The sequence below is a fragment of the Cylas formicarius genome, unplaced genomic scaffold (genome assembly GCF_029955315.1).
Source record: "Cylas formicarius isolate icCylForm1 unplaced genomic scaffold, icCylForm1.1 PGA_scaffold_3__17_contigs__length_32017465, whole genome shotgun sequence".
NCBI lineage: Eukaryota > Metazoa > Arthropoda > Insecta > Coleoptera > Brentidae > Cylas > Cylas formicarius.
Window position 1 is genome coordinate 6,989,879 of NW_026844326.1, and position 16,885 is coordinate 7,006,763.

The 16,885-nt window shown below is 35.3% G+C and overlaps 1 protein-coding gene across 2 annotated transcripts in view; it reads left to right on the top strand.

Annotated features, from left to right (window-relative positions):
• LOC132698959 (integrin alpha-PS1-like) overlaps window positions 1-16,885 on the top strand; it is a 298,569-nt gene that overhangs the window by 249,451 nt on the left and 32,233 nt on the right. Inside the window, exons 2-3 of one of the 2 annotated variants that reach the window (XM_060665306.1) lie at window positions 4,176-4,303; window positions 4,692-4,712. In XM_060665306.1, the coding sequence (XP_060521289.1) occupies window positions 4,176-4,303; window positions 4,692-4,712 (149 nt within the window). The remainder of the gene's footprint in view (window positions 1-4,175; window positions 4,304-4,691; window positions 4,713-16,885) is intronic. The other variant, XM_060665307.1, reaches the window with a different exon arrangement.

Here is a 16,885-nt window from a genome sequence, read left to right on the forward strand (position 1 = left end):
GACGCGAGTTGAAATAGACAGAAGTTAGAAGTGTAAAACGAGAACAATAATAGTCCCAAACCACTGCCCTAGTGAACCCCTTGAACCACGTCCAAGAAATCAGAGTATGTCATTCGAAGAAATGCTCTTTGACTCCTGCCATTTAACAAGTTTTATAAAAGGGATACTGCTGAAGAATCCAACCCAAATAATTCAAGTTAGGTCCACAAAATACGATGGTCAGTAGTGTCAAATGCTCTATATTCAAGAAGAAATAGACAATTATATTTGCATCCATCGAGAGCACGTATAATAACATCAGATACTTTTAAGAGGGCCGTTATGACATATCTCTACCTCTGGTCATATCCATGCAATCCACCTAGTCGGGGATCTTCCTCGTGATCTTGGACCTTCCACCATTCCTTGAATAACGAATCTCTCTATATTGTCTGTCTATTCTCATGGCATGACGAAAGTATTTTAGTTGTTGCAAGTGGACCTTACTGGATGCTTAACTCTTTTAAAATTGATTTATTTGTTCTTTGGTCAGTCCATGGAATTTATAGCAATCTTCTCTAGTAGAATATTTTGATGGTATCAATTTTCATTCCTCCTGATCCAGGATTGGAAATATTAGACAGTTGACGAATATTATTTTTAAGGTTGTTGAAATTGGTGATCCTTCCATATTCGGATCGTCTTTTCCATAGCAACAGTTGTCCGATTACATCTACATTTTTACTGTTTGTGATTAATGATCGCAGATAAGCTCACAACGTCGATCCCATCAATCTTGGTTATTTGTGGGTGATTGTTGTGTTGTCTATCCGCTAAAATGATTTTTTCCTTGGATGTGTTTAATTCTACTCCAAACAGTTGAGTTTCGTTCTTAACCCGTCGAACGAGATCAATCAGGTCTTCTTCAGATCTGATCACTGGGAAACTTACAGTTGGAGATACTGTAATTAATTCTGCAAGTGATATGATTTAATAGATAACGGATTTTTAATAGAATATTTTCGTAAATCAACTCGTTTAACATTAGACCGTAGTCGTGATATGATTTGTTCAATTTTGTCTGAACTAACCTCTGAAAACTGAAAGGGAGTATCGGCATAAGTTAAGACACTATTAATGTAGTGTCAATGTCATTAGTAATGCCAAAATAAAAAAAGAACATTGACAAATATCCAATTTAAGGTGCGCCAAAACTCCGTAGGATTAACACGAAATTGGTGATTGGTTTGGAATCGATATTGTGACAAAATTTTTTTTTATTTTATTTTATTTTTTTATTATTTTTTTTTATATCCTTCCCATACAGCAGAAATTTTCAATTGTTGGTACTAATTGGTGGTAAAATATGGTTAGTTTTAACAATAACTCAATGGCGCAGAATTTAATTGTATGGTCTTTAAAATGCGAAATTCCTTTTTTAAAAAGCCTCAACCAAAAAATTTATATAGATATTTATTTTGTTTGAGGGGGGCGTAGCTAAAGGAGGGATGATTCCCATTGGCGAAAGGTAAAAATTTCGGTCGTGATTAACATTGTTTAGGGTTTTATATGGATTTCTCTGATATTATTGACGAATATATTCTGAAAAATATATAATCAAAACCTGTATTGATAGTTACTAAAATACGACAATGATTTTGTAATACTTTTTTAAATACAATTTTTTTTGTCTATAGTGCGTATTTTCTGAATTAAGGGAGTAAGGAGCCTTATTTCAGACACTCGTATTACCTAGCCCAGGGGTTCCGAAAGTGTGCGCCGTAGAAAGTAAAGAGGGGCGCCGTGAGTCGATCCTCTATCATTACCCGAAATCAATATTCGCGGATATCTTTTCTGAGCGCTTGCATCAGTAAAGAACATAGGTACCTACTTACGTCGCGCGCGTCGCATGTCTTGACTAAAAGTACCTATGCGCTAGAAAACCGTTGATACCCTATCCCTTTCACGTCTTCCTCACCCGCCCGTGCTCGCTTGCTTGCAATCGCAACGCCCTTTCAAATGAGCCGAGCAACGGACTGTCATTGTGTTTTGTTTCGCTTCGTTTTTCGTCAAATGTCTCACGCAAAATGGACAAATTTTTATTAAATAAACAAGTCAGTTGTTCAAATGATAGTGATAAAGCATCTACTAGTGGCGGCGGGAAAGCAAAGAAGCGGAAGTATCGTAAATACGATGATAGCTATTTGGACTTTGGTTTTACTTCAATAGAAGTAAATAATGAAGAAAAGCCGCAGTGTGTGCTTTGTTTGAAAATTCTGTAATCCGAAAGTATGCTTCCAAGTAAGTTAAAGCGACATCTCGAAACAATTCATCCTACTATGACCGAAAAATCGCGTGATTTTTTTCACCGGAAATTACAAAATTTAAATAAAACAAAAAATTTATTCACTCAGCAAGCTTCAGTGCAAGGTGGCGTACAGGGTAGCAAGATGCAAAAAACTACATACTATTGCCGAAGTGCTTATTCTACCGGCTACTCTGGACATGGTGAATATTATGGTGGGAGAACCGACTGGAAAATTAATTTCCAAGGTTCCTTTATCGAACAATACTATCAGTCGAAGAATCCATGACATAGCTGAGGAGCTCAATTACCAATTAATAGAAAAAATGAAAAACAAGGATTTTGGTATACAACTTGACGTGGCTACTGACAGTAATAATGATGCAGACCTTATTTGCTACGTACGCTTTTTGGCTGACAATTGTAGAAGACCTTTTATTCTGCAAGACTTGTTTGAAATTCTTGATAAATTAATTGCAGATAATTGTTTGGATTAGGAAAAGTGTATCGATGTATGTACTGATGGTGCTTGAGCCATGTCTGGCAGGTATGGGGGATTGCAAACGCTTATTCGTTAAAAAGCATCGAATGCTACGTGGGAAGGGAGGAAGCTCTGGCATCAAAATCAATGAGTTCTGAACTGAACCAAGTACTGGAATGTGTAATTGGTGCAGTAAACTACATAAAAACTAGTCCTCTAAAGGCCAGACATTTAAAAAAACTATGCATAGATATGAGAGCGGAACATATGGCCCTTCTGTATTACTGCAATTCACGATGGCTTTCGCGTGGAAATGTCTTATTTCGTGTGTTCGAATTACACGAAGAAATTAGAACTTTTTTACAGCAAGAACATCATGAAAACGCTAAATATTTTGCTGAACCAGATTTTTTGCTAAAACTAGCATATTTGTGCGATATATTTGAAAAACTAAATAATTTGAATCTGTCTTTGCAAGGCGACGACGAACATTCTCAAACTATCGAAGAGGATTGCGGCGTTTAGAAAGAAACTGGATAAAAAAAATAATGAAGGCGGCGGTCAAGATTGCTTCCCGCAATAGTATGAATATGCGGTATCTAAAGAACTAGTTGTCTCACAAGACCTGATGGCCCTTTTCAATGAACACCTGTCGAAGCTCAAGATCCTTTCCATGCACAAGCTCCACCAGGATTCACATCACACGATGAAGAGAGTCATTGAACTCTCTTGTGACAGCAGCCTTAAAGCTAGATTCACCAGTTCCGATTTGGTGGAGTTTTGTTATCTATTCAAAATGAATATCCAAATTTAACTTCAAAAGCTTTAAAAATTTTCATTCCGTTTGTAACATCGTATTTATGTGAGGCAGGATTATCAGCTGTAGCTGTAATCAAGAATAAATACCGCTCAAGGATCAATGTGGAGCAAGAAATGAGAGTAGCAGTGTCAAGTCTTATTCCCCGCTTTGAAAAACTATGCGGATATCACCAAGCTCACCCATCACATTGACTTTACTGAGTAATTAGCGTATTTTATTTTTGTTTTTGTTAAGTCTTTCTTGCTGTTTCTATTCTTTTATAATAAACAAACTCAATTACATATTGTTGATGTTAATTTTTGTTCCTATCTACCTAACCTAACTACTATTACTGTAGGTACCTATTTCTCTCGGCTGTATCTTTTTCAAATAGGACGCCGTAACAAAATACTAAATCAGTAACTGCGCCGCGGGCTGAAAAAGATTGGGAACCCCTGGCCTAGCCAGATTTATCAAAATTTGTTTTTATAAATCATTGTACCTATTGAATATTAATATTTGTGACATTTTGTTTTTTAATTCTTAAAAATATCGTAGGAAAGAAAACTCTCTTCTATTCTATAGACGACTAATGGTGTTCTTTTTTCCAGGCTGCTGGTTGGTGCTCCGCTGGGTAAAAATCTTCAACCTGGATCGAACTTCTCGGGCGCATTGTTCAAATGTCCCATCTCAAACAGTGACACGGACTGTGTTCAGGTCGAGACGGACGGGCAGCGGCGTACGTATCTCATACAAGCCCCATTACAAAAGATACGATGAAATTCGTCACCGATTCTACAGAATAAACTAGATCTTAGTGTTGTATAAACACTACACAATAGGAATTAGCCATAGTTTCGACACTATTAGATACCATTAGATGAGTTTTAGATTTGCAGCTCTTGCATTATATTATTATTGACGCATAGTCAAAATTCAGCAGCCAAGAATACATTTTTGCTCGGGAGCTTTTATGTGTTAATTATATTTTACTGTCAAAATTAGAACTAGTTTGTTTGTAGTAGAAGCGAATTGAGTTTTGGTTAGATTTTAAGGTCCCGGACGATGGGGCGTCAGTAATAATTTTCATGTTTTTTTTTTTGTTTTTTGGGGTACACTTCCATCAGGGCCGTCAGGGAAGTATTTATGTAAGTGGTGGTCTCGATCCGAACTTGGTGCCGATTCGGTAAAAGCATGAGTATTTTTGCCCTTTTTTACATGCATGGTTTCTTTTAGCACGTTTTCGCGCTTCGATGATAAATGGCCGACGTATCTACTGCACTTTAACTTCTTTAATTAATTGCTGTGTAGATAGCTTCAGCTAAGGCTCTTGTATATATCTTCTAAACACCGACCATAGTCAGGACAATAATAGCCACTCTAAGAACACATATACATTTTTACCGAGCACTTCGTGGCACTCTTATGTTGCCAACATATACCGGGTGTCCCAGTAAGGGCAACGAGGTACGATGCTGGAGAAACGGACGTTCCTAAAAATTTGAAAAAAAAATTAAGTAAATAGACCAACAGAAAATTATTTTCGAATTTCTGAAATGGCCATCAGGGGGTGTAACTGCCATCCTGAGTTTTAAAATTCGTTTGCTGCAAGGTGAGACAACTTGAAATCTTTTCTGATAGATGATTTTCACTCTGTCTCTAAAAGGAAACTGATGGGAAATACTTTTAACAAGAATATTATTGACGCAAGGTGCCGAATCCTTTGGCCACCCAAGTCACCTGACCTTTCACCGAACGACCTTTTTCTATGGGGTCACTTGGAAAGTGTTATCTATAAAAATGTTAAATTTGAAAATCTTAGCAAGTTACAAAACGCTATTTCCTTAGAATGCAACAGGATTTCACAATACTAACAAAGTAATGTTAGAAATGAATTTTGTGACTGCTTAGGATATTGCTTAATGGAAGATTGTTCGAACATTTAAACATTAATGCTTCTTTTTAGCAATGTTTTGTAACCATATTTTTATTATAATTAGTAATTATTTTTAATAAAAGACTTAAGGGTTGAAATTTATAGTCTTTGCTTGAACCTTCCTTGTTTCTTAAACCGTCCTTTAAATAAAATTATTTCCTAGAACGCTTTGAGGGACAAGGAGGTCTTAAGAGCCTAGTATGAGTTTGAGTTTAATAATATACCTACTTAGTTTATTTTTAATATGTGAAACCAAATATGCATATCTCGTCAAGTTTTAGAAATAGCGTCATGGAAAACATTCGCTGGTTGCATGGACCTTTTGCAATGTTGCCATCAAATTTAATTCAATATTTGAACATTAACTTATTAAAATTTATTCAAATTCGGCAACAACAAATAAGTGATAAAATTTAAGACATTGGAGTTGACGTTTTTTTACGTGATTATGCTTTTAAATTTTGAATTGTGACTGTGGGTGTTGATAAAGGATTTTGTAAAGATATATCCCACGGAACGTTAAGAGATTTTTTTACCTAAAAGTTTCTTAGCGTGATTGCACTGGTGATAAGTTAAAAACCAATATGATTATCCGAGCTTGCATTTGCATTATATTGGTTCATCAGACCTTGAAAAGAATCTTTAATTTTTAGAGTTTTAATTGCAACTCAGATTTTCTTTAGTTTCAAACACACACGATCAATTTGATCCCTCCAATCCACCTCCATCGTCTAAAAAGTTGCCCAAGAACTTTACATTTTTATGGTCGTGACCGTTGTTAGTAGTAAATTCTACTATTGATGTTTTTTCAAGGCTGACAATTGTTTTTTTTTTCACCATAGTTCATAAATGTTCTTATTGTATTTCTTATCTTGAGATGAAAGCAGCAGAAATAATAAGAAACATTTTGCCTCAACAAAATCGTTTTGGGCTTTCTAACCATGAGTTTGTCATATTTTTTCGTATCTCAAAAAATTTGTGCCTTAAAATAGTGGACATGGTTATTCCGTATGTTAATCTTCAACTACGATTATCAACTTTAACAGGCAACATCTAAAAGCATGGTTTTGCTACTGAATAATATATTTATACAGAACATAGGTGTAATGTCATCGCAATATAAAAAAAGTTTTTAGTATCTTTGTTAAGATATGTTATGAGTGCCTGACTCTACACTAAATATATTGGACAACTTACTGTCCACCTTTGCTTTAAATTCACGATGGTTAGTGTATTAAGAAACCCAGTCCTTGCTGCTACCTCTGACACCCATCCTCGTTGAGCCTATCACAGATAAACTATACAAGCTGAGTCTGCAGTTTCTGTGGCGAAAGCAATGTCGACAGCTTATAAGTAGATTTTCATTACGGTGGACATTTGTGAAAAACTCTTATGAAAATCTTTGAAAGAGGACTTAAATTATGTATCAGACAAGCATCTCCTTTTTTAAAAACCGATGTAATGTTTGATTATGGTGAAAGAATGTCCGGTGATTCCCTTATTAATTTGATTAAGATTTCATCCAGTCCGGTGAATGTTCTACTTTTTAAAGAAAGAAATATTTTCTTTATTTCAATCTAATAATATGGCAAAATAAATAACGTATAACTTATATTGTTTGGAAATACTGTGGAAAAACCTTCAAATAAATTGGTTAAGGCTTTCGCGGCCCGTTGATGAGCTATTATCTTGATTCGGGTTTAAAGGCCGACGACGGCCTTTAAACCCGAATCAAGATAATAGCTCACCTTCCAAATAGTTCTCCTAATTGCTTGATATCACTGTTATTCTCCACGATCAAAGAAATTTTAGTAAAGGCTCTTTGTCGACCCAGTTTCTGATTGATCAAGGATTACATTTGTGTAAAATATATTTTTTTCTCTTCGTCGATACTTTTGTTCTTTAAAATTTCTGTGTACGTTTATATTTTCTGTAAATTTTCGTTGAAAGTTTTTGAGTTTACTTAATTGTTGTGTAAGGTCTTCTGAAAAAAATACTTTTTAGGTTTTTATATTTTAGTTAATGAGAAATTTCAAAAGACCATTTCATGCGGTTCCAAAATGTAGAAAACATATCCTCAAAGATTTTGCACTAAGTTAATTACTGAGATTGATACTGCCTTTTTGAAAATAGAAAAATCCGATAATGTGAACCTCTAGTGTGGTATTTTGGGTGATCGAATTGTAGGACAATTTTTCTTTAATTGTGAAGTTAATGGCCAAATTTATTTAAACCACTTGTACTGGAAAGCATTCGTTTACAAACGAGAAGAAATATTAGGCTGCAATACGATGGATTTCCACTTTTCTTCAAACTTATCCACAATTGTTGAATAGAGGAAGGGGCAATTTGTTTCCATGGCCTGGCCGATCCTCAGTCCTTGGACTTTTATCTTTGGGATAGAATAAAAGATATTGTTTATTAAACTCACTCCACTACCCCTGAAAATATGATTGATCGTATCCGAAATACTGTAGCCATCCTTATTAAGAGCTGAAATTAGTGCAGTCTTATTAAATACACTACGCAGGATAAATTCCTGGATAGAAAATGACAGGACACTTTGAACATTTTGATTTTCTTTTCAATCCATTTTGTTGTGTTTTATCATTACCAATGTTTAGTTTCCATAATCTTCGGATAAAATTCTTAATTTATAAGCGTTCCGTTTTATTGGGATAAAGAAATTGAGATGCCGTTTTCACTGTTCTGTGGCCATCCAATTAAATAATAAGAAACGTATTGCTGAATTTCATGTTTTCTTCCCCAAATATTGGAGCATCCCCCACCACTTTATTTTTAGGGATGGAAGGAGATTTGCAATTTTCTCAGCTTTAACACAGCGTTCACTCCAAATATCATTAATATAAGAAAATTTTGCAGTTTTGCAATTTTGGGTTTTCAAATTCAAAACCGGAATTACGCTCTCTGGTGGTTTAACATCCGTTTCCCCAACTGCCCTTTCTGGGATATCCGGTATATTAAAAAAATCTGAAATTTTTAGTTTAAGAAATCTAGCGGACAAATTTTTGATCTTATGACAAGCGCCGCCTTTATTGACTTGTTTATGTTCGGTGGCAGTAACTAACACATCACAGAACAATCCGAGTTATAAACGATGGAAAGCTTAGTTCGTGAAAAGCTCACTCAACATTCAAAAATAGTCAGAGGAACTTATTTCTAGGCTCACATCTACCTTAATCTTGTAGACCTAGTCGAAAATCACTACTATTTAGGCAATCAGCAAATTAACTACGCTGTTTTAAGCAAGCTGCAAAATGTCTGAAGCGTCTGAGGATTAAAGGTGTATATTTTCCGCATTGACTATCTTAATATCTATCTATCTTAATCTTTATATCGAACGGAAAGAATCAAATATCTTTGGAGAAGTTATATTATATTATATTATAAAGCAATAGGAACAATACCAATGCGTTTCAATAATTTGACGAATATGTGAGAAGTAGCTAGTAAAATCAAATACCTGAAGACATTAAATGTTGGATTGTAATACATTGTTGGCAAGATGTACCCCAGTCTCTTATAATTCTATCAACTCAACCCAAGAAGAGTATAATAGCAGAAATTACCAAAATACTTGCGTATTTGGTTATTTTTTTAATTATTCGTATTGGTAATACCAATACCAATACCAGACCTATGGGAGCCAGGGGAAGGTACAACTTGACAACAATAGATTTTAGTCATACATTTAAAGCCATCTTAAATACAACAGAATAAAAAAACCTTGTACTTTATGTGTATTTTCTGAACCTGAAATTTTGTTTATACTTACCAAAAATAGGTAAAAAATGTATTTTTGTTTATCATTAGTGGATAGTTTCCTCTAAATACAACTTATGTAAGAGTAGCAACCCCAGCTTCTCAACGCCAGGGGGCGCGCGGCGCATTGTCTGCTCAGTAGATTTCTGCGCATTTGTCCACTGGCCGATAGAAATCGTTGTACGTTGCCTATTCATTGTTCGTATAAGTACATATTGTCTTTTGAGTTGTCAATAAACTAAATCAATCTTGTCTAGTCAATGAGGAAAATAAGCTTTTAAGACTCAGATTGGCGATTCAGATATTTTGCAGATTGCATAAAACCGCATAATCAATTTGCAAGTTATCGAAAATATTAGTTAATATATAGACATTTCACACATTATCGGTAACAAATAGACATTAAATTTTTGCGTGCACAACAGAACAATTATTAAATTAAATACTAGAAATTATGAGACATTACAACTAAGGAGCGGAAAAAATAGAAGCCAAAACCCCAATATTTATTTAAACGCATAAAATTTTCAGAATCTTATAATATATATAAATATATGACAAATGATGAACATTAATGTTATTTTAAAGAAACCCAGAACTATTTCTTTATAATTAAACCCGTTCTTCAGACATCTTATAATATTTTATCTATGCCACAGAATAATGATAATATTTGAATAATTATAAATGAAAAACAATCGTAATTAATTGCAAAATATAAAATCTAAAACATAAAATTCTTACAAAATATTATTTTCAATTATAAAAAAACTTTGATAATCAATAATTTAATAATTCAAGAATACAATACAATACAATTAATTGTACGTTGCACAACATACAACTCGTAAATTAAAAAATAATTCTTTGCAATTATAAAAACAATTAATAAGTAAATGTTTTCAACAATTATCGGACAGTATTTTAGTTTTGCAAGTAAGTGTATTTTGAGTTTTTACAAATCCAGTGCCGTTTCGAAATTAGTAAAATTGCTTATTAAAACTTTTGAAATGTATTTTACGATTTTGGAGCCTATGTTATTTTCGCAATAATTTACCTCAAATTGTTTTGTTAAAGCCACTGAATTTGTGAATTTCTTGAATCCTATAAATTAATTCAGTTCTCCACATAAAATATAGCACCGGCTCACCAAGTTCTCAGCGAATTATTATGTGGTTGTGGTGGTAATTGAGTATTTGGACTACTTTCCTTATTATTGATTAAACATATATCTTTCTTTTTTCACTATATACTTACAATTTTTGTACAAGTGAACTCCTAATAGCTTTTTATCCACGACGTGTTGAAGTTAGTTTTCGAAATCTTAACAAACACTGGACAGACAGACAGACAAAATTCACTTTACTAAATAAGGCACACCAGAACGTCCCAAGAAGGCGATAACAAAGATACTAACTATGAACTATCAGATTCCGTTTGAAATATTATTTATTATTTTATCAAAGAACCTTTTGCTTTTAATAGGAATACCCTATACTGGGTAATTCTATAAATCTTTTGATACATAAGAAAACAGTAAAGTACTTGAGTCGGCCCTATCGTTTTTTTTTGTTTTATATATGACGGACAAAAAATTCGTTTTCCATTTTCTCCGTTCTTCGGTTATAACAGTGACTGTTCAGCAATTACTTCGAAAATAACAGTCTCAGCAATTCCAAGATTCTCTTGTGGTAATGGCAAGTGCCAGAGTCAGTTGATTTGAATGACCTCGATATCTTATCCTAGACTCGACAAAGTCTGATTTGCAACCATAGCTTTAACATTTCTATGAGGTGATCATATTAGCCTCTTTTTCGAAGGGTGGTGATGGCATATCAGGCGTTTTTCTTTTAAGAGGATTAATTTTCTGAAAATAAATGAGGTATTGTATCCAATTACTTTTTCACAAATTGAGAGAATTCAATTGCAACGTATGTGTTCTGGTGACTATTGGAAAATATGATGAACACGTTGGAAAAGATGAGGGCATAGGTACAAAGAATATGCAAATGATTTTCAATATTTATTTGCGACAGAAAGCTGTAGGCATAGGACTACGATTAGGAAACTATTAAAATTGAATATGAAAAAAACAAACCTTGTGCTATCATGCCACTTGCAGTTGTTCAGTTTGCATTTTAAGATTATATTAGAGAAATTAAGAATGTACAGAAAACATGTCATACGCTGCTAATGCGTTACTACAAACAGTATGGCAAACCACTAAGGAGAAAATGAAATACCTGTTTGGCAAAGCTTAACTGATGATAACTTTCATAGTTTCCATATATGTCGAACTTGATTTTATGAAAATAAATAAACAAGATAATAAAAGTTGGCACTTTCCATCTTTCGACATCGTTTATCGTTTTAATTGTATCGAAGGTTCTTTCTACTTCATTCTTCTTCTCTCTTCGTTTCTTAGGTTCACTTCGGTCGGTATGACCTTCGTTAATATAATTAGACACCATTTTTGGAGCTCTTTGTAGTTTCCGAAAAATTAATACCTTAACTCGTTGTTTTGGGTTGGTTCCTCATTAACGGCAGGCCAGTTCAGTCTACGCAAGATATACACTTCTTAAGCGATTGTCTGTTATTGTGGTTTGACTTTATATGGTATGTCCCAAAGTATATCATCTTGGCTATTAACGGCAATTATTGAAATTACCTGCTTTTAAGGCGCTTCAAAATATAAAAATTATGTATGTTTATAACTACGTTTTCACTAATAATCTGATTAAGATTAGTTACAATTGGCCCTGTATTTTGTATGCAATTGTAAGAAACTCCAATTTTTGAATAGCTGAAGAAGCTGGTTCACTTTTACTCCTAAGAAAGCATATTCTTGAAAGCCTATGTAACTACTTGAAGGATATCGAAAAATAATTTCCGCTCTGTTGGTATTGGTTAGTAGTAATATGTAATACGTTTTGTTGTATTGCGCATTACTTAGTGTAGCACTTTTTTTTTTTAATACACCAGTGGTGGGAGTACGGAATTTCACCTGTCTATTTTGCAAGACATTGATGGTACGCCACTGATTTCTCTTGAAATAAACTTTATTCATACAATCTCCAATCATTTCTAAAGAAATTCAATTTCTTGACTTTTTTCAATCCGATGTACGGTTTACGCTTAAAAAATGAAAACCTCTTCTCTGCATGGTCATAACAATATCGTTAAGATGATAACATGCAGAGAAATTATTTTTGTTTATTTTACAATAGTACGATGGACTAAAAAAAATTAAGAAATCAAATCTGCTCATAAATGCAAATGTGATTATTTTTTTAAAGGAAATCAGAGGCGTGCTCCTGACTCTCTATAAACAAACAATAACTTTTTTTGTGAAATAGAAAATATCTATCTAAAACGAAATATCTTGTTTTTAGTTAGTTTTAGGTACCATAAAAATGCAAAAATTAGAAGACTGTTCTTTTTACTTTTACACTTTTAATGAAATAACAATAAGATAAATAATTAACGATTCTTATTTTAATAAAAACACTACCTACTGTTAATATGTTTTTAATAAAATTGTATGTTACGAAATTAATAACAATTTTTTACAACTTGTTAAGTGGTTCAAAGTGTCCTCCACTTTTGAAGCATACCTCCAGGAGGCTCTTATACCATCCTTCAGCTCTTCGACAGTGCTTAAGATGCCCCCATAAGAAAAAGTCCAAACTATTTAAATCTGAGGAGCATGGACCCTGGTCCGCTGTCATCTACCCATCGGTTATTAAATGTGTTATTTAAATATTCTCGTACTGCAACACTAAAGTGATCAGGAGCGCCGCCATGTATGAAGCACATTCTATTCCTAAACATCGCACTTCTAGCAATATTAGCAAATCCTGTTCTAAAAACCGACGATAATTTAGTTTTTCTGGCAGGAAAAATGGTTCAGTTAAGTAATTTTTCAATAATTCCAGCCCAATCATTTACCGAAAACTGCTCTTGATGTTTGAGTGCATGGGGGTTTTCATCGGTCCAAATTGTGGAAATTTCTGATCGCATTGCTGGAAAAATTAGCTTCATCTGTAAACAGTATTCCTTGATCAAATAAGGGATAATGTGCAAAAGAAGTAATAATGATAATAATTCTTTACATGCTGTCATATTAACGATATTGTTATGACCATGCAGAGATGTTTTCATTTTTTAAGCAAAATCCGTCCATAACTTCTTTTTAATTCAGCGCTGGTCAATATTTTTAAATCGAAATTCTACTTTCAGAAAAAAGGCGCAATGCTTAACACAATGTAAATCAGCCATTTTCTTTTCATTTCTGTGGCCATGATTCAAGTGACGGTCTGATTATTCTCATACATCGCATACACTTTCCCATTAATTCCTTTCTAGTGACTCAATATCAAGGATTCGTCACAAGGTTGACATTGGAATGGCAGTTAACTCCACTCTCCCCCCAATGGCAGTTTGCATGCCCTCTGTCGTTTTTAGAAGACGTGCAGTCAGGTTTTGCATTAAAAAACATTAAACTTTCAATTGTGATGAAACAGTATGTGCAATTGTCTGATAATAAAGATAAAAATGTAATTATTATATACATTTTAACTTCATATATTCGTAAAACGTTTTTCTTGCAGCAACAGTCATCCATTTACGACAGGCTAGGCAAGTAAGTCATGGACATTGCATAACACCTTGTGCATAAAACCTTGTGTTAGTAGTACCTTCAAAATAAATATAATATATACATTTAACTGATGTTCTATGCTGTTCTGCGTGAATGTGTTGTTTAGTTGCAAAACCGTGCTTTGTAGGTTCAGAAAGCGCACACCTTTGTAGTTACTGTTAAGGCGGATAATCGGATTGCAAGGATGTTGTTCACGCAGAATATTTCTCATTATTTCTGCAGCTTCTGAATCATCTTCCATATCTTCCTGATTAATTGATTACATTATTATAATATTCTGCAAACACTTTTTTTTTAATCCATTTATTTGAACTACACAAAAAACCAATAAACAAAAATTTTAAGGTTAGAATCTCAGTGGTAGCTCGTTTTCTCCTTTGTGCGACTTTAAAGTGAATCCGGGAAAGTTCTCCCACCAAAATTCAAAGGTGACATTTTCTGCTGTCATATTAAACTTTACTTGGTGCCACAAATATTCTATGCGGTTGAAGATGCAATGGAGGAAGACTTACAACGGTATGCTCCAGGTTCCGCTAAACTGGTACATTGCCGGAACGGCTAATAAGGATATTGGTTTCATCTTCTTCTAGCTTCCTGTTCAGTTTATCCAAAGCAATAAGAATCTGGTTTTAATAAAGGAAATATATTTTCCTTTTTATCATAACTTGTTCACTGTTGTCCAGACCGTGAGATTGAAAATCGCTACCCTTTGTTTATTTCATTCAATAATTCACTGTTAAAAGTATCCTTGACGATATACTTTGGGACTTACTTTACCGCTGCGTTTCGTTGCACTTAATACGGTCATTTGCCCGGGTCCCATCGTTCAATATTCACAAACCCTGAATAAATCGCAAAAATGCATCGTTAATGACCAGCGGCGAGATAAGAGAGCGTCCATTTGAATGTCTGGAAACTCGTTTTCGATCGGGATCGTCGACCCGGCCCGTAGGTTGTGGTGTAATTCCTCCGGCAATGATTTATTTATACCTCCAAACGATTTGTTTATGTATTCCTTGGTTCGGAATTAAGATAACCATCCGCACAAATCCCGTAACTCGGCAAAACCTTTTAATCTCGCTACGCAAATCGCCGCTTCACTTGTAGCGGTCGGATTTTATGTCGTTCAATTCCTGGGAGTCTTTTGTGGTTGTGATCAAAAGTGCGTAGTAGTGCGCTGTAGCCTATTATCTTGAAAGCCATTTTTATCTTTGGTAGTAGAAATTTAATGACTCAATTCATTTGGATATTTCCATAGCATACGTCCAACTAAAAGAGACCGAATAAATAATTGATAATTGGTGTGATGCAAATATAGGCCTTAAAGCAAGGGGCGAGTAGGCTAAAGTGTTGCCTAAATATGAATGGTTACTATGGCAACCACGTAAAGCGGGAGAAAATTGACCAGCGCCTCAATTATATCGGAACAATTTTAAAAGTCTCATAATTACAGTCGAACTTCGATAAGTCGAACTGTGATTTGACACATGAAAATTTCGAGTTATCAAGACTTCGAGTTATCAATAAAAACTACAAATGCATGTACTTTTTTGTGAATGAACATTTATTCATTCATTTTTGAAAATGGGTTATACGTTACATAAATGCCCTAATATCTATGATTTTTGAACAAAAAACGAAAATTATGAAGTAGTAGTACATATTTACGAGGTCTGTCAATTATATTCCCGGAAAAGTGCCCGGACGGTCCAGAATATACATAAATTCTTAAAATTAAGTTATAATCCTTCGCAGTAGTCTCCCTCTAGCTCGATGCACCGGCGCCACCGTTGGATCCACCATTGGAAGCACCTCCTGAAGATAGGTCCCTCAGCACCCGTGTCGTGACACGTTGCACCTTCTCGACGCCGTCGTATCGGTTGCCCTTGAGGTAGGACTTCAATTGTGGAAAGAGATGAAAGTCGCAGGGGGCCAGGTCCGGGCTGTAGGGTGGGTGCGGAAGCGTTGGAATGCCGTTTTTGGTCAAAAAATCGCGAACTGCGAATGAGGAGTGGGCTGGAGCGTTGTCGTGATGCAGCACCCATCCACGTTCGGCCAATTCCGGCCGTGCACGAAACACACGGGCCTTCAGACGTTTCAAAACTTCAATGTAGAACTTCCCATTGACTGTCTGACCTGCTGGAACGTATTCGTGGTGTACAACTCCATTAATATCGAAGAATGCGATGAGCAAAGATTTCACTTTTGATTTCGACATTCTGGCTTTTGTGGGGCGCTTCCCCCCCCTTTTCCACCCACTGCATGCTCTGTCGTTTGGTCTCAGGGTCATACTGGAACACCCAAGACTCGTCTCCGGTAATAACATTTGACATCCAGTCTTCTCCTTCCTCCTCAATTCGAGAAATCATGTCTTCACAGATGGATAAACGAAGCTCTTTCTGCTCAACTGTGAGCACTTTGGGAACCATTTTCGCGCCCAACTTGCGCATCCCTAAATCCTCGTGTAGCATCTGTCGAATGGTTTCCTTGTTGATACCCAACTCGTCTTCCAACATTCTGAGGCTTACCCGACGGTCTCCGAGCACACGCACGCGCAGGCGATCGACGTTTTGTGCCGTTCGAGAGGTGGAGGGAGCTCCCTCACGTGAATCGTCCTCCACCGACTCCCTGCCTTCCCTGAACCGCTTAGCCCACTCGTAGACAGCTGTTTTTTTCAGGCAATCATCCTTGTACACGTCGGTTAACTGTTTCATAATTTCCGCGGAACTTACACTACGTTTGACCAAAAATTTGATCACTACTCTTTGTTCAGTTTTTTTAGCACACATTTTCGCGACAAGGGGTCCAAACACGCCGATGATCAAAGTACTGTAACACACGAACTGAACAACCGATCGAGACGAAACTTGCACAGACTGACGCAGAAATGAATCCTCTTTCGAATGACACAACGCGAACGCCGTAGCATAACGAGAGTCGCA